The sequence below is a fragment of the Colossoma macropomum genome, unplaced genomic scaffold, assembly GCF_904425465.1.
Source record: "Colossoma macropomum unplaced genomic scaffold, Colossoma_macropomum, whole genome shotgun sequence".
Lineage (NCBI taxonomy): Eukaryota > Metazoa > Chordata > Actinopteri > Characiformes > Serrasalmidae > Colossoma > Colossoma macropomum.
Window position 1 is genome coordinate 57,755,564 of NW_023494792.1, and position 19,150 is coordinate 57,774,713.

The 19,150-nt window shown below is 43.0% G+C and overlaps 2 protein-coding genes across 2 annotated transcripts in view; one reads left to right on the forward strand and one right to left on the reverse strand.

Moving 5' to 3' along the window:
* Window positions 1-19,150, forward strand: part of wnt5b (wingless-type MMTV integration site family, member 5b) — a 148,066-nt gene that overhangs the window by 85,471 nt on the left and 43,445 nt on the right. The window lies entirely within an intron of this gene.
* Window positions 12,414-14,198, reverse strand: fbxl14b (F-box and leucine-rich repeat protein 14b). The gene has a single exon (XM_036577661.1). The coding sequence runs from the start codon at window positions 13,625-13,627 to the stop codon at window positions 12,425-12,427; it is 1,203 nt and encodes a 400-aa protein (XP_036433554.1). The 5' UTR covers window positions 13,628-14,198; the 3' UTR covers window positions 12,414-12,424.

The window sequence follows — 19,150 nt, forward strand, 5'->3', positions numbered from 1 at the left end:
GTGTAGATAAATGTAGCATCATTATGCTAGTTAGCTAGCTATAGTGAATAGACATTTTACGTCATTTTGTAGTCATTTTATAGACATTAGACGTCATTTTGTAGTCAGCTCCTTGCTCTTATGCCCATATTAGGAACTCCGGGTCTAAACTCCATTTCCCTATGGCCAGAATGAATACGGTCTTCAAAAAATCGCCTCTATCGCCCCCTGTGTTAAATAAAAATGTTCAGAACCCTATATGGTTTGTCCTGTGAACATTCTTCTCCTGAATACCACTGGATCCTCCGAAGGATTGCTACATTGCTAATATTGCTACATGCGAGCTAAAGCTACTGTGCATCAATTTGATGTCACTAAGCTACACGAAACTAAGGCGGGCTGTGACAGTGCTCTGACGAGCTGCGCTACCTTATCGAAATGTTCCACCGTAGCGCACAATTACAGGTATACCTGTAAATAAAACCTCTGTGTGGGATATTTTTATAGGCTAAAACTCATCAGAAATACTACCCGAGGCTGAATTTAGCTTCTTTTTTCCCAGCTTCTTGTTTGAATGTCCCCGTTCCACCTTAAATGGTGCAGCTGCTGGGACTAGCTGTCACAAACATTAGCAAACAAGACAAAATACCAACCTGTTAGTTCAGTGAAACAGCAAAAATAAATTGTTACTCAGCTGTTAAGCGGAAATAGTGAAACCTCCTCATATTACGCCGGAGTTCCTAATACGGACATAACAAGGACTACAGAATGACGCACGACTACAGTGGTCTATTGTGCTGCCTGTCACTGCACAAAACAATATAAACAGACGGTTAAACAGAAGTTAAGACAGTTCTGGGGTTTATCCTAAAGTTAGGACAGAATTTAGGAAATTTTGTCTAGTTAGGAGGTTTCTGTAATACTGTTTTCTTATCTGGAGTCAGTGGAGAAGATTATGAACTTAAGAACTGTTCTGTGATAGCTTCTGTCCTGAATTCAGTCCTAACTAAAGTTGTCATGGTGGCTAAACAGATGAGATTTCAGACTAAAGACGTTTCTGTAATACGGCTCCTGATGTGTAACTTCTGTAGTAATGTGAGTGCAGAATTGAAGCCTGGACCTACCTGCAGACTCTTAAGGTTTCAGGGGTCAATAAAAATTCTTCATTATTGCCCTTACAGTACAAAAAGTAACGTCCACACTCATGAACTCGGGGAAAGAAAACACTGTGAATAACAAAAGAATCCACTGAGGCCTTGAATAAAGGTAACACTACTCTGAAATGATATAGCCGCTATTCAAGCAGCTCCTTCCCCTCCTCCCTGTCAGGTACTGTAGTCAGTCAGCATGACCATTTCAGGTCAGGGATTAAGCGAGAAATGGCTAGTTTGAAGAGAAGCTTCCAATTACAGGTAGTCTTTTTTTACTAAAAAAATGGGCATTGTTATGTTGTGGGATTTTGAATCCAGCACTTAAGTTTCTTTCATGCGTGGGCCTCCTGAGCGCTGCACGGGTGTAGCGTTACGCTGCATATGAAAGCGGATACAGCAGGGTACATGTGTACCCGTCACTTAATCCAATCAGCACAATGGGGCAAAGCGGAGCAAGGCTAGCTGAAGCTCTGCGCTTTCAAAACGCAGAGAAAAGGAAATAATATAGGAAGAAAGATGAGTTGATCGAGAGTAATTGTGTATGTGTGCACTTGAAAAAAGCATCTTGACTGTATGCAACATGTCTAATATTTCTCATTATAAGACTGCTGTAAGACTGATCAGCCTATTTCTAGACACTTCAAGAAAAATGGTTCTTCAAGGGTTCTTTAGTAAAGGAATTGGTTCTGTATAGAACCATGAACACTCAAATTACCCTTGCATGATTAAATCTTTGCATCGTGAAAGCATTCTTCAGATTGCTGTAGATGGTAAAGGGTTCCATACAGCACCAAAAAGGGTTCTTATTTTGTGTCAAGCTTGACATCATAACAATAGAAGGACCTTTTTCAAAAAGGTTCTATGTAGAACCGTGTACAGCACATTCACCCTCAATCTGAGGAACTCTTTCACAATGCAAATGATGATAATAATAATAATAATAAATATAGTTTTTATTTATATAGCACTTTTCATGCTGGTGGCAGCTCAAAGTGCTTTGCAGACAGATGATAAAGCTTAACAGTAATACAAGAAATTATAAATATTAATTTAGAATCATATAAGAAAATGACAGATCAAATGACCACGAGACGTTGAGGTTTAATTAAATGCTGAGTTAAAGAGATACGTTTTTAGATGCTTCTTAAAAGTGAGCACTGAACTTGACTGTCTAATAAAAGGTGAACTGAGCTCCACGGTTTAGAAGCAGAATAACTGAACGAGTCTCTCCAGTTTTCTGTATTTTACAGAAGGTGTTTGCAGAAGGTCGGTATCTGCAGATCTAAGATTCACGTGCTGGAACATAAACAGACACTCTATGATGTAAGCAGAGCTTTAAGGTCATTTAGAGCCTTAAAAACTAGTAGCAGAACTTTAAAATCAATACAGGCAGCCAGTGCAGCTCTTTTAAAACGAGAGTGATCTGATCTCTCTCTTTTGTGTTTATTAGGATGCTGCCTCATTTTGTACGAGTTGTAAAGGGTGTATTGTTTTCTCAGGAAGTCCAGTAAGAAGATCATTACAGTGATCAACTCGGCTGTAACAAACGCATGAACAAGTTTCTCTGCATCGCTCTGAGACAGAAAAGGCTGAACTTTAGTGACGTTTCTCAAATGAGAGAAGTCTAAGATCGCACTCAGGTTTCCTACTTCAGGTTTAGTATATGAAGCTAAAGAACTCTAATCATGCAAAGTGTTTTTCGAGCGTTCATGGTTCTATATAGAACAATTTTCTTTACTAAAAAAGCCTTTAAGAGCCATCATTTTTGAGTGTGTAGAGTGATCTCAAGTGAACTTATCTTAATGCACTGCCAAATAGCTGTACTTCTTCGAGCACTATTTACAAAACAAGCAAAAGATTAGTGCAGTGAGATCATTTCACTTCATGAGATCACTTTATATGACTTTAAGAAGAAGAAGAAGAAGAAGAAAAAGAAGATCTAGGCTGAATAATCTGATGTTCTTACAACAAATATTAAATGTAATGCCCACACTTAGGCCCAGTCCCATTTCTTCTTTTTACCCCTACCCCTTGTTTTCGAGTGTCACCCTAACCCCTTGGAACTGAGTTACGAGGAATAGTGGTTGAAATCTTGCCCTACAAAATGGGACCCTCAAATAAAACAAACATTTAACAGTCTACTAGCGCTGCTCTGTAGGCGACCCGTCCGTCTTCAGTGATAGCAGAGAAGGAAAAAGTTAAGCAATCTCACTGCTGGGCTTTAGTTACATTTAGGGCATCATATGCCTTCAAAGAGGGGGTATAAGATAATTATTTATCATCGCCCACACCTAATTCTTTGGTGATACAAAGCTGAAGTCAGATATTCACCAGCTTCTTGTTCGAATTTTCCCATTCCACCTTAAATGGTGCAGCAGTAACATTCTGGTGCTTCAGGCGTCAGCACTGCTGGACTATTTAAGGTGGAACGGGTAAGTTACCTAGCTAGCTACCGAGGCATTAGCATACTATTAGCGTTTTTTTATGCTTGTTATGAAGAAAATGACCATAATACATTGAAACGACATTAAACTACAAGACAATACAGTGGTTATCATAATTTTTAATGGAGAAAATTCTCACATTTGTGGGTTTCTTTGGTCTCTTGTTCAGCCATCTTGCCAGTTTTTCTTTTTTCTCATATCACTCTGTTTGGAGTCTCTGAAAAACCTCCGTTTGGAGGGCCATGTAGCCCTAACACTTCACCCTACCCCTCTATCTCAATAAAAATTGGGACACCCTACCCCTAGACGTGAACGCGCAAAACAGAGGGGTAAGGGCTCAGTGGTAGGGGCAAGGGGTGAAATGGAATTGGGCTTTAAAGTCTGCTCTCCACTCATCTACTTAGCCTTGCAGTTCTCTTTTTTCTCTGAGGAATCCGTGTCGTCATCTTATGGGCTGTTCCATTCCTTTATGAAGTACTGAGGTTTGTTAGACGAGCCTTCAGAGGGGCGAGGGGTTCAGTGAGCACAGGTGACGACTTCAGCAGCAGCGCTTGCCCAGAAATCACTGCGGTCTGGTGCGTTTCCCTTTTTGATCCAGAAGAAAACAGTAGATATAGCTGTTTATAAGCAGTAAAGCAGTACACTCTGTAATAAGATAGTTCTTTAAGGGTTCTTTAGTAAAAGGAATAATTCTACTTAGAACCATGAGTTCTGTATAGAACCATTTTACTCTTAAATGATCCTTTGCATGGTGAAGTGGTTCTTGAGATTGAGAATGTGTTCTATATAGAGCCTTTTTGAAAATGGTTCTATATAGCACCAAAAACGGGATCTTCTTCTGTGTTAAGCTTAACATAGAAGAACCCTGTTTTGTGCTATATAGAACCCTTTTCGAAAAAGGCTCTGTGTAGAACCGCTGCACATTCTGCAACAATCTGAAGAACATTTTCATGATGCAGAGAACCCCTTAATCATGCAGAGCGTTCTTTGAGTGTTCAAGGTTCTATATGGCATCATTTTTTTTTACTAAAGAACCCTCGAAGAACCATCATTTTAAGTGTGTAGAGTGATCTCCAGTGATAGCAGATACAGCTGTTTATAAGTGGTAAAACATTACACTCTTAAAAAAGATGGTTCTTCAGTAAAAGGAAGTGTTCTATCTAGCACCATGATTTGTATATAGAAGCATTTCATGCTTAAATGGTTCTTTGCATGGTATAATGGGTCTTCAGATTGTACAAGGTTCTATATCGAAACATTTTAAAAATGGTTCTATATAGCACCAAAAAGGGAGCTTGACATTGCAACAGTAGCAGAACCCCTTTTGGTGCTGTATAGATACCATAAACACATTCTGGATCAATCGGAAGAACCATTTCACTATGCAAAGAACCCTTCAAATGCTTCTATATAGAAATCATGGTTCTAAATAGAACCATTCTCTTTACTCAATAACTTCTTTTTTAAGAGTGTATTTTTAAAAAGCTTAATATTTTAAATATGTAACATTCGATTTGCAGTTTTAGGCTGCAAACTTCTCCATCCGTTATACATGACTGCTGATACAACTTCCTCACTACTCTGCTGGCAAGCTAAAGGCTATACGGCTAACAACAAAAACATAAAGGTGATCCTACACAGTTTGGTGCCAAAGTTTGTAGCCAGGCAAAGCAGTCATGTACAAAATGTATGTACAAACTTCACAAGAAAAAGTTTTGCATTGCAAAGTTTGTATGGCTAGCCTAGCTGACCCCGATTCCATTCCAAGTGAAAATCTACTCCGCCTTGTGCTGTGAGTGGTGAGTCAAAGTTGGCTAGGGCATGTTAACATTATTGAAATGGGACCAACATGAGTGAGAAATCATGACTCGCTTTCCTTCAGTACTGTGCTGCATTTCCAAGTGAAACACGGTATCGGGGAGGGTGTCTAAGCTAGCTGAACATTTCACTCAATGATAGGAGGTGAAAGGGGGTGAAGCATGATATTATTGGTTAATGTTATTTAGCCATGCCTGCTGGTGCATGGTGACGTAATCAGAAGACATTTTAGAGGTGGGGCAGCAGTCATTACAGTTTTGATGGAAGAGTATGAAAAAACAAGAATTTTGTCTTTTAAAGGATTTTGTTGCATCTTCAAAATGTTCTGCATGCTAATTTTGGAGTGTTAGTTCTGCAGCATTTATTCGCTGGGTTATTCTACAGAGACTTTTATTGTGAAGGCAGGGCTAGCTCGCTGGCTGTGCTGGTTTAGTTAAAGAAGTACTAGTCGGTCTAATGTTGACGGCAAAGGAAGCAAGACGTAGTGAGGCTTAGAGCTAATTCTTAGACAAAACTCTGTGTGCATGGCTGTGGCCAGTTACAGCCCTTTAATAAAGCACAATGACTTGTGCAGTAGCTGTGTCTGCTCTAATAGCGGTAAATGCTAGAATAAACCAGCATAGACCAGCATGGCTTGTCACCAGCAAAACCAGCATATGTTGTTTTTTGAATGCTGGTATGATGGTCAGCAGCAATGGAACTTAATATGCTGATCACCACCAAAAAACAGCATATCGCTGTTGTCAGAAGAAAACCTTGTATCTCCATTTTTGTTGTTTTTCAGTTTTTGACATAATTTGAAAATACCTGTTACCCTTTGTATTGTCTGTGAATTTCATGATGAATGGACCAAAAGAAATGACCCAAAATGACTTGGAAAAAAGTCTGGTTCCACTGACTTACATTAAAAGTCAAGTATGTTTTTCCTTCTCCTGTAAAATTACCATTTTGGAGAAAGGAGGTTTTGTTCCGACAACAGTGATATGTTATGCTTTGATGCTGGTATGCTGGTCAACCAGCATGACCATGCTGGGGTGAGCAGCTGAACCAGAACCAGACCAGCACTAGACCAGCCTAAACCAGCATAGACCAACTTAGACCAGCATGAAATGCTTGCTGGTCTGTGTTGTTTTCTTTCCAGCAGGGATATGATATGATGATCCCTGCTTAATATTATCAGGCACATAAACTAACAATGTGAAAAAGGCGACTTTCATTTCGGGTTGACTTTAAAATGCACTAACCTTCCAAGATATTATTTTTTTGCAGTGCTGAGGGCAAAGTGGCAGCTGCCACCCTTGAAAATAGCCTTGCCACCCCAACTGTGACCTCAAAATAAATAATATAAATAAATAAAATAAAAGCACTTATGGAATAATTACATGTAATTTAGTCTGGGCGAAAGCTGACTAACTTTTTATATGCAGCGTCTCTGGAGTCAGATTATGCTGTTTGTTTCTCTGGTTGGCTCAAATTTAGCATTCATTATCTAGATCTTTGTGCTTGGACATAAGTGAGTAATGCAGAGCTTGGAATGAGCAATGATTTTGGATTTTCATGTCTATTTTTAAAACATTTTCACTGCCATGTAAAACACTGATCATTTTCACAACACAGCCTTTGAAAGTAGCAGTGGAGCTACGAACTACAGAAACATGTTTTATGTGTGTGACTGCTGTCTGACGTTAGCTTGCACAAGTATAACATTAATAATTAAGGTTGTTCTCTGAGCAAACCAGTTGTTCGTTATTCTGTATATTTAGTTGCAGTATAATATTAAGAATTATAGAGCAAATCGCTGCTGCTGGAACAAAACCTCGTATTTCCAAAATGGTAACTTTACAGGAGAAGCAAAAAACATACTTTACTTTTAATGTAAGTCAATGGAACCTGAACTTTTTCCAAGTCATTTTGGGCCATTTCTTTTGGTCCATTCATCAAATTTACACACAATGTAAAGGGCAACAGGCATTTTCAAAATATGTAAAAAACTGAAAAACGCCAAAAATGAAGATACAAGGTTTTGTTCCGACAGCGGCGAAATATGAAGCCAGTGCAGTAATATCATAATATCACCAGCAAATATAAACTGTAAATAATGAGAAGGTGCTCTTGACCTCATTGTGCCACCCCGTGTCTAAAATCCTGGACATGCCACTTCCATCCACGCACACAGATTCTGTTATCTATGGAGGCAACCAAAGCAACTATAACACGCACTGCACTGATGCTGTCTTGAGCTTTGTGATTGTCTGTGTATGTGCGTGAGCGTGCATGTTTATGCTGTGGGGTGTTTTGACGGCCTGGCTCTTTCTCTCTGTGTGTTTGCGTGTGTGTGTGTGAGCGAGGTCGACAGCTTGGGCCTCCTGGCTCCAGCCCCGAGCCCTCACACTCCCAGCAAGGTCACATGACACCAGTCAAACTCTGTCACAACCTCGCCGAGGAAAGCTGGCACCTAGCAGCCGCAAACTCGCACCTCACACTCATGCAGAGGTATAAGGGCTGGGAGACTCAGAAGGAGCTACCACACATATATGAGGCCTAACACAACTGCACAAAGCCCGACGCTAACCTGGCTGTCTTAGAATACTGTTTGAAATGAGGTTTTAGTGGCAGTGGAACAAATTTTAATTACGAACACGTAGTAAACAAACACTCTCTCGTACAATTAGCCCTTTAAACTGCAGGCATATTATTCGGTTATTAATCTTAGTGTTTGGTAACTACGAGGTTATACAACTTAGAAACTATGAGAGTGAGGAATCAGGCTAATCACTGGTTCTGTTAATTATGTGCGCTTAAAAAGTTCCTAAGTGGTTATTTGGCTTTAAAAGTTTTAGCAAAACCCTTTGATTGGTATTGAACAGTTTTATCATGTGAAGGATCTCAACACTTCACAGTGATTTTTCAACATTTCTGCATAATTCAGCTGTCAGACAGTTTTCAGATAAGGTTTTGGACTAAAACATACTTTTAAACGCATTCATGGTGAGGACATCCATGCAGGCCGTTGCAACACTAAATATCCCCCAAAGAAACCTTTTTTTTTTAGGTTTATCACTATTTTACATGATCAACATTACACATACAAATTCAGACGACCCCTGGTTGCGACCCCTGGTTATCCGTGTCAGTAAGTTTCTCTACAGTGAACAAATTCACATCAAACCGCTTTGAATGACTGATCTCAACTATTGAACTAAAGTAGAAATTTGCCTTACAGTCTTGCGCAGTGCCTCTTTAAAGAACCACACACCGGAAAGGTATTTATGGAACCCAAAGTGGTTCTTCTATGGCATGACTTCAAAAAAACCCATCCAGCTCCTAGCAAAGTGAACTTCATCACCAACATGGTTTAGAACTTCGAGCCCATGTGTCAATCACAAGGCCCACAGGCCAAGTCAGACCCGTGGCACGGTCCTATTTGGCCCGCAAAATTATAATTTTCTATTCTTATTAGCCTGTTTCACCCTAAGATGCACTACAGTCCCCAGCATGCACTGCAATGACCCCCTCTTTACCCAACAACAATCTATGGGCCAGCGGTTACGAAAAAAGAAAAGGCGCCTGGTGTCGAGTTCAAGCAAACAGGCAGCTTAAAAAAACCTACCTAAAACAATTTATTTTTATTTAGAATTATTTTTAGATAAGTATTCAGTGGACGTTTTGCTGTTGCAGTTTGGATAAGCAATGGCCCGTTTGGGTCTTGGAAAATCTTAAGTAAAAATGAAATAAACACAGCTGGCCCACAGATTTGCTGAGAGTTTTGAATATGGCCCTTTTAGTGGTTGAGTTTGACACCCCTGACTTAGAGGATCGTATTGGATACAGTCACGAAATACAGACTGATCACTATATCCTGAACCCTAACCAAGCATTTCAGAGCAAAGCAGCGCTCAGACAGAGAAACCTTTCCGTCTCCACAGCCCAGGATCCACCCTTGATGTGTGCCGTGCTGTGTTTGCTAAGCCGGCGTGTGTGCCCGTCTGCTGGAGTCAGACAGGGCTCTCGCACTGCACACTCACTTTTCACAGAGCAAAGTCAAACGGTGACTCACAAATTCCTCCCCGTTTTCCAGAGATCTGTGGCTGGCAATACGTCTAGGCACCTTCTCTCTCTCTCTCTCTCTCTCGCTCGCTTACTCTATTTCTCCCATTCAGGAAACATTCTCTAGACCTTCTACACTCTTAAAATAAAGGTAAAAAACTTCCGCTGTAAGAACTTACATTATGAGGCGGTTCTTTAAACATTAAAAAGGTTCTTCACACTCAAACCAAGCACTATAGAGTTCTTGACGGAACTAGAAGTGGTTCTCCATCTTTTCCACATCCTTTAAAGAGTGTGGCATCTCTGGACTGACCACATCTTTTCACTGAGGCAGTCCACACACTCCAGAAAGCCGCACCCCCCGCACACACCACCATCACAACCCCCCACATGCACCCCTGCCTGGATCTCTCAAAAACTTCAAAGCCTCTCACTGTAAGCCAGCGACACCTTCAGCCGCAGGTGCCGTAAAAAGAAAAGCCTTACAGGTCGTTGCGAATGCGCCCAGTCTTTTGTTAGAGCCATCCTGCTCCCTAACGGTGGTCTTTTACGACCTGTATTACGCAGCCAATAAAGAATCATAGCTTTGTATTTTGCACAGGAGCCTCTGAACCAACACCGCCTCGGGTTCAGAGAGCGAATATCACGCTGGAAATTGTGACAATGAAGAAAAAACGGCCCACTTGCAAGCACTGCTTCAAATTCAAATTAGCTAAAAAAAAATACACCCAATCTTATTCGAACGAACGGATCATCTTGAGTGAGTTCATCGTACAGTAATACGGACGACCCCACTGTGACCAAACGTGGAAGACTGCTTCGGTAACAGCGCCGATTAGCTAAAAAGAGCCAAAATGATTTCGTTCATCTAGGAAAAAGTATGTGCATCAAATCTTGTTTAAGCAAATGCAAATCTTCACGCAATAATACTGACCCCAGTGCGAAACGGCTCATAAACTAAGCTCCATAAACTCAGCAAAGCAGTATAAAAGAGAGATCACAGTGACCTTTAGGCTGTGAATTCTCTCTCCCTCGCTGGTCAAGCGGCCTCCGTCCCGTCTGACCCCTCCTCTGCGCTGGGTGCTGGGGAGGATCGGGGTGGGGGGAGAAAAGAAGAAAGCTTAAACGCTTTGAATGATGGTGAGGAATGTTTAAAAGTGTGTGTGTGTGTGTGTGTGTGTGTGTGTGAGAAGAAGGGGGGTTTGCTGAGGGGGAGGAAGACTCCTGCGGGACAAACTCCATCTCTCAGATGTGGTATGCGTGACTGAGCAAGAGAGAGAAATTCAGACCTGGCTGCTTAACTTTAGGAGACAACAGACTTGGATTCATTCTACGAGCGCGCTCTTCATAAAATCAATGTTATCAACGTTACCAATGCAAAGGCACTTAGTTCTGTGCAACATCTGACCCCAAACCATCATAATCTCAACCTTCCAATCGCCAAAATCCAAGCTGAGGGCCGTGGTTGCGACGAGCACCTCTGTCCCTCATTATCCGAGCACCCTAAGCAGCCTAATCAAGCAGAAGCATCCATTTTGTAGCGCCTCGTAAACACGGCACCACACCACGGGATGATAAACGACCATGAAAGAGAAGAATATTCTGGTATGCATCCATATCTGCTCATCTGAAGCAACCTTCTGCTTTCGGCACACGGGGTCCCCGATATTTCTAAGCTCTAGGCCCGAACGTAAAGCCCCCTATGCCTCTCATTAGACGGCTGAAGATGTTTACAAAGGAAACAGCACCCTAACAAATGGTACCTTTGCCCAAGATACAAAATAAGACACGTTTAAAAGGAAATTCCGAGTGTCCCTTTTGTAATTATATAAATATCAACTTTAATGTTTACTGTAAGAATATAAAACAATTTGAGATTCTTTTTTTTTTTTTTACAAATACATACAGTACATTTAAAACACAGTAGCTTCTCAGCAGGACTCAGTACATGTTTGCAGGTCGATACATCATCATATTACACAGGCCTCACATGAGTTTTGATTCTTACCCCAGAGAGAGACAGAGAGAAAGAGAAAAATCCACTACTCTTCGTTTGAAATTTGAATAAAAGTCCTTGTGTGAATTTAAACTCGTTTTTTAAAAGGACAAATTTTGGTGTCGACCTGTCGTCTACAAGGAAGCAAAAAAAGAAAAGGAAAACTAGAGCAAGCTACTGACAGGAACTGGTTGGGAGAAGGGACGTCTGTGGGCAAAAAAATTCACTTCAATTTGAAGTACGATGCTCTGAATAACAGCCGTTAACTAACCCAATATCTGCTTTCCCTAAGCATAAACACGGGGACCTCGGGTTCAAAAAAGGCTTTTCTTGAGGCCCCTGCGAGTCAAGCTCCAAAAAATCCAAAGGAAAAAAAAAACGGAAGGAAAAATAGAAAAGCTCTCGTATACAAACCAGCAATTTCTGTCCGTCTTTGCATAAACTCGGTTCAGTTTCTGAGCCAGTCTCTCAGCTCCGTCCCCTTCAGTCTTTTGTTGGCCAAATTAACAAAGGTAGTTAGAGCCCGGTGCTTCATTTCTGCTGTTCTCAAGCGAAAAAAGAAACACAAGATGGGGGAGGGGAGTGTATTTCCAGGCACAATTGATCTCCATTTCTTTCTCTCTTTTTAAAAGAATACAAGTTTCTACTACATCTACGAGGTAGCCAAACCGATTTAGGCGCCATAAAGTGGGAAGGAGGAGGTTTAATATTGCGACTGGTTAGGAATTAAACCAAACTTTTCTCTTTTTATTTTTTCACCACACTGGCTGATAAAAATGGGTTAATACACTTGCTTAGGATGGAATACTGCTTATATATAGGTTTTTGCATGAACGACAGAGAAGTCTGGATTGAGGCCGTTTCGCTGCTTTGAACTGCAAGTACGACAGTGAGCAAACAGCCTTTTATTTTTGAATAATGAAAACTCCCCGCCCACATACTACCCCTCCTCCTCCTCCTCCTCCTCCTCCTCCCCCACCCCCCAAGTTTCACCGCACTTTCTCGCTCTCGGTCATCTGCCACAGGCCCAGGTTGAGCACCTTGAGGCAGGGCAGCTGCGTGATGCGCTCCAGGCCGCGCTTGGTGATCTTGGTGCAGCCGTACAGGTCGATGCCGGCTAGCTGAGTCAGGTGGTCGGCGATCAGCTCCAGGCCTTTGTCCGTGATGCGCACGCACTGGCCGATGTTGAGCGTCCGCAGCTCGTGCATTTGCCGCACCATGCGGTTCAGGCCGTCGTCGCTGATGTGGCACGAGCACAGCGAGAGCGACTGCAGGCCGTACAGGCCCTGCGCCACGTACGCCAGGCTCTGGTCGCCCACCTTGTCGCAGAAGGACACGTCCAGGCCGGCCAGGCGCAGCGAGCCCATGGCCAGGTGCATGATGCCCGTGTCGCTGATGTTGTCGCAAGAGCGCAGGTTGAGCACCCGGAGGCTGCCCATGTGCGACAAGTGCAGCATGCCGGCGTCCGAGATGCCTCCGCAGAAGCTCAGGTTGAGCACCCGTAGCTTGGCCAGGCCCTTGGACATGTGCTTGAGCGACAGGTCCGTCAGCTTCTGGCAATCCTGCAGCGTCACGTACTCCAGGCTGAGGCAGCCCTCGGCCGCGCTCCGGGTCATCCCGGCCAGGTGGCCGATGCCCACGTCCGACACGTGCCGGCAGCTGCGCAGGTTCAGGCTCTTGAGTCTGTGCAAGCCCCAGGCGATCAGCAAAAGGCCCGTGTTGGTGATGTTGCTGCAGCCGCCCAGCTCCAGCACCTCCAGGTTCTTCAGGTACTGGGCGATCCGGCCCAGGCTGGAGTCCGTGATCTGCTTGCACAGGCTCAGGTTGAGCACGCGCAGCGAGGGGATCTCCTGCACGAAGGCATGACCCAGGCCGTTGTCCGTCAGGTTGTAGCAGCCGCTCAGGTTCAGGCTCTCGATGTTGGGCATCCCTTGGATCACGTAGCTCAGGCTGCGCCGCAGGCTCAGGATCTGCACCCGCCGGATGCCCCGGGCCTGCAGGCTGGGGAACAGGGACGGGTTGGCCCTTCTCAGGTGCAGCTTGGCCTCCACGCCCCGCCACACTGACTTGTGGTAGGAAGCGTCCCGCCACGCCGCGCACACCTGGGCCACCCGGCCCTTGTCCCGCACGTCCAGGTAGCTGAAGATCATGGCTAGGATCTCCGGGAACAGGCACGAGATGTGCGTCTCCATCTTAGTAGTAACAACAAAATGGAAAAGGAGAAAAATAATAATCCACTCACGTGTTTCTTCGTTTAGTGCCCCCCCACACACACACACCAAAAAAAAAAAAGAAAATGTAAAAAAAAAAAAAATCCCTTCACTCGCTTTGCTTTTCTCTTCACATTTAACTGTTGTAAATCGATCAACTCCACGTCCCACGTGATCCGTCTGCTTGCGCAGTAGGATTCAAATGCGAAAAGGTCCCCCCCCAAAAAAAAAAAAGAAGAAGAAGCTAAAAGCTTGTTCCAATCCAAGAGCAGCGGCGGCGGCGGCGGCGGCGGCAGTGATGGGGGGGGAACGCTGGCGGTCACACAGCGCTGCCCGCTCCGCCTTCACATGATCGTCCTCTCTGGAGCCGAGGATCCAGACGGTCGTTCATCGCCTCCCCCCCCCTTACCAAACAACATAAATATATCCAAAAGCGCCGTAAACCGTAAGCGGGAGCGGAGGGAGCGATCTGAGCGCCCGGTTCAGCCCGCTAGCAGAGGAGAAGGAGACGCAGAAGGAGAGCTTTCGCTTCGCGTTGGCGCTCCGCTCGCACGCATTGCCAAGCCGAGGGGCTTCCTGCTGCCTTTGTCTGATCTTTTCAAACTGACTTGGCAGGGCCGCCTGCACCGCGCCGCCGAGAGGGGGGAGGGGCCGCGCGTCCAAAACACAGACAAACGTCCCCGAGTAAAACGAGAACGTGCGATTTACCTCTCTGTCTCATATTTATCTCCGTTTCGCCGTGTTTGTTCGCGGTGTGCTCCAGCAGTACTCAGACCAAGCAGACGCTTAGTCGCTGCTCTCCTCGTCCACCCCCCGCTTCTGCAGCGCGAATGGTTTCGCCCAGCTCAGCTGGAACAGTAAGAATAGTTCCCCTGGAAACCAACTTCTTACAATTCAGTTCACTTTACTCTTAACCCCTCCGCCGCCGGACGCGTCGCCCGCCCGCTGCTCTCTCGGGACTTTATTTATTTATTTCGGGCTCTCTAAAACAGGAAAAAGTTTCAGATTGCTGTCGGGGTAGGATGGACGTGTAACGTTCACTCGGTTCAGAGTCGGAGTCGCTTTATTCCGAGTATGCTACACTTGCCTGGGCTTGGTGAGCTCACAAATGTATGGCATACAACACACTGAAGAGACCAGACAAGCACGCAGACTGTTTACATATATTCCTCTAAGGGATAAATAAAATAAATATACCATAAATAGAATTAAGAGTAGTAAATAGCTGATGTGAATATCCGTACACTATAATATCTGTATATTGAGCCACATACAACACGTTCTCCATCAGTCTGAAGAACCATTTCACCATGAAAAGAACTATTTAACCATAAATATTATATTTAAGTGCAGTATATTTAGACCAGTGTAGGCCAGAACTATCTAAGCTGTTCTATGCTGGTCTAGCGCTGGTCTAGTGCTGGTTTAGCTGTTCACGCAGCGTGGTCATGCTGGTCTAAACTGGTCTATGCTGGTCGAGTTCTGGTCTAGTGCTGGTTTAGCTGCTCACCCAGCGTGGTCATGCTGGTCTAAACTGGTCTATGCTGGTCTAGTGCTGGTCTAGTGCTGGTTTAGCAGCTCACCCAGCGTGGTCATGCTGGTCCAAACTGGTCTATGCTGGTCTAGTGCTGGTTTAGCAGCTCACCCAGCGTGGTCATGCTGGTACAAACTGGTCTACGCTGGTCTAGTGCTGGTTTAGTTGCTCACCCAGCGTGGTCATGCTGGTCTAAACTGGTCTATGCTGGTCTAGTGCTGGTTTAGCTGCTCACCCAGCGTGGTCATGCTGGTCTAAACTGGTCTGTGCTGGTCTAGTGCTGGTTTAGCTGCTCACCCAGCATGTTCATGCTGGTCTAAACTGGTCTATGCTGGTCTAGCACTAGTCTAGTGCTAGTTTAGCTGCACACCCAGCATGGTCATGCTGGTCTAAAGTGGTCTATGCTGGTCTAGTGCTGGTTTAGCTGCTCACCCAGCGTGGTCATGCTGGTCTAAACTGGTCTATGCTGGTCTAGCAGCTCACCCAGCATGGTCATGCTGGTCTAAACTGGTCTATGCTGGTCTAGTGATGGTTTAGCTGCTCACCCAGTCTGGTTATGCTCAGGTTAGTAGATAGTAAATAGCTGATGTGAATATCTGTACACTGTTCTTGAAGGGTTCTTTACCCATGCATTCCATGTTGATCAATGCTGGTCTATGCTGGTCTGGTGCTGGTGTAGCAGCTCACCCAGCGTGGTCATGCTGGTTGACCAGCATACCAGCACTCAAAACACAACATAGGCTTGTGACCAGCTATGCTAGTCTGTGCTGTTTTTTCTAGCAGGGTAGTAAAGGGAATGGTTCTATTTAGAACCATGAGCTCTGTATAGGACCATTTGCATGCATAAATTCGTCTTTTCTTAGAGAAATGGTTCTTCAGATTAATGGAAAATGTTTTGTATATGATTCTACATAGCTTTTTTGCAAGTGGTTGTATATTGCACCAAAGAGGGTTCTTCTATTGTTACAAGCTTTCCATCATAGCAATAGCAGGACACTTTTTCCTGCAAGATAGAACACATTCTCTACCAATCTGAAGAACCGTCTCACCACGCAAATAAACGTTTAAGCATGCAAATGGTTCTTTGAGTGTTCACAGTTGTAAATAGGGCCATTGCCTTTACTAAAGAACTTCAGAAGAACTGACTTTTTGAAGCGCGTATGTAGAGCAATTTTGTGGTTAAATGGTTCATAGCATGATGGCATGGCTCTTCAGATTGATGGAGAATATATGGTTCTAAATATAATCTTTTTGGAAATGGCTATAGATAGTACCAAAAAGGGTTCTTCTGTTGTTAAACCCTTTTGGTGCTAAGATAAGGTTCTAATCTGAAGAGCCATTTCACCATGCAAAGAAGCATTTAAGCATACAATGGTTCTATATAGAACTCATGGTTCTGAATAGAACCAATGTTTTTGTTAAAGAACCCTTGAAGATTCTGTACATATACATATATGAACATCTATACATGCAGGTCTGAGTAGTAGTGGACATATACTGTAATTAACTATTACTACAGAATGATATGGAGCTTTGTAATAATTAACATCTGTACAGCTGTGCAAATAACTGTAATACAGTTTTTTAGGTTCAATTTAAAGTGAACCTAAAGTGCTAAGTTTAAAGTGAGCTCTACTCACTTAAATGGTCAGGGCCCAAAGTTTTATTACACACATATAAAAAAAAGGAAAAGCTCTGTCAGTTTGCATTGAAGTCCCTGTAGTTACTGAATAATAAGCCTCAGTATGTAACAAGCCTGAGACTGTAAGGAGTTAAATGGCTGGAAGAGGCTGTGCTGTGGTTTTGTGCCTTAAGTTGCAGTGTGAACTGAGTCCTCATGCAGAGTTACTGGCATAAAAGTTAACAAATCATAACAATTACATGGAGTTTAGGTTTCTGGTTCCTTCTATTGTGCTTTGTCCATCCCCACCCCCATCCCAACACACACACACACACACACACACACACACACACACACTTGCTTTCAGATAAGCTCTTCTAACTTTCCTTCCTATTTAATTTTATTTCATTTCATTTTATTTTGCCAATTAAAGAGCAAAACTGGGACATAATTAAGATCCTTTCAAACAGACAAGGCAATAATACTGCAAAGTGAGTTGGAATAGAAATGGCTTTTTATTCACATCTGCATCTACCTTAAGCATCTACCTGAAGTGTTTACCTATTTAAGATTTTTATATTATAAATAATGAATCTATCATGTTGCAGGTTGAGACGAGTCTCTATGAAAGCGGTTACCATGGATGAGATGCATTATGAATAATAGAAACAAATAGATGTCATTGTAGTCTGTGTAGTGCTGATGGAAGTCAACTGGTGAAGTATGTTGTTAATGGGATATTCCACCAAATTTTCGAAATTTGAGCATAATTAATTTGTTACTTACGTAAACAAAGTCATTCAGAGTGATCCAGTGTGAAATGCTCCATTCTAGAGAAACATACTGAGTCAGAATTGTTCAGTGGTGGTGATAGGAACCAGACATCCGAAGCGTTTAATGCCTCTAAACGGGAGGTTATTACACAAAATGGTAGTGAATATACTGCCCGATGCCTGAGACACTGTTTACAAATGTTTTTGAGACCAGGTTTGGCTTATAACATATTTTGTTTAATACATTTATGGTGGAGAAATACATGGAAGGCAAAATAGTTCCCAAGGAAAACTTTTTTTTCTGGTTTAGAGCTATTTCACCATTATCAGAATTGCACAAAAACTCAAGTAGGTCTTCATTTTGAATAGTGAGTTTCGCCACTGCTGCTATGTTACTCATACAGATTTATGCCAATATTGTTTATCTTTCTGATAAAGTAGGACATTGGGTACAACTTGCATGATACCCCTCGTGAGTACAACAGTTTCTCATGCTAAACTAAACCCAGGGGAAAGTCGCTGTTATCTTTGATAACAAGCAACTAAGTTAGAGTCGTTAACATTTTTTTGCCTTTTAAAGGTTATGTAAGGTATTTTTATTCCACCTTTTGCACAGTTCCCCGGCTTTGGGCCTCTACACCACCCCCCCCCACCCCTCGCTTTTAGCTGGCGTGCTGGCATTGTTAGCTGATATGACAGGGGAGCGTTTGCAGAAACTACTGGAGTGTGTCGGAGCGGCAGAGGAAGGGAGGAAGAAGAGCAGCACAAACACGTTCATGTTTACAGGAGAAAATGCAACCCAGCACAACTGACAGCACAAGTCCAACACTCGCACTCCTCTCTCCCCCATTCCTCTCTCTCTCTTTGTGTCTCTCTGCCTCTTCAGAGTGTCATTCTTTGTCTTAAGGAAAATGCAGGAATAACACACCCATTTCTTTTTGCTTTTTAGGTCACCTGATACATTACAATCATCTAATTTAGTAACCTTTTTTGAAAGCCATGTCAGGTGTATGGGTTTAAACTCCTTGAAGTGCAGACTTATTATACAGTTATTAATCTTAAAGGGGAATTTCACTGATTCTTCTGCATAACTTCTGCATAATTCAGTGGTTAATATGTAAACAAAGTAGTCTGATGTGAAATGTGCTGCTTTAGAGAAAAGTCAGAATTGTTCACAGTGGTGGTGATAGGAACCAGACGTCTGAAGACCACACACTTCTAAAAGCTCCTTCACAGTTATTACACAAGATAGTTTTGAATATACTGTCTGATGTTTGAGATATTGTTTTACAACACTTTTTCATTTAAGGTTTTCACCTAAAATGTACTTTTTAAATTGAGAAAAATTGGTGGAATTGCCCTTTAAGCCTTATTATTCAGTAACTACTATATATCATTCAAGTAACTACTATGAATCCAAAACGTAAGTCATGACATTATGACAGTGAAGAGCTGAAGTGTGGACCTACATACAGACCCTTAGGGTTTAAGGACGGGCCCAGCTTGCCAAAGTGCAATGTTTGTGGTGGGCCGAGGGCCAAAAAACAAAACAATACACAAAACAACTAGGCTTGTGT

Excerpts from the sequence above, each read along its gene's own strand:
- fbxl14b (XM_036577661.1), bottom strand. The coding sequence starts at position 13,627 with ATGGAGACGCACATCTCGTGCCTGTTCCCGGAGATCCTAGCCATGATC.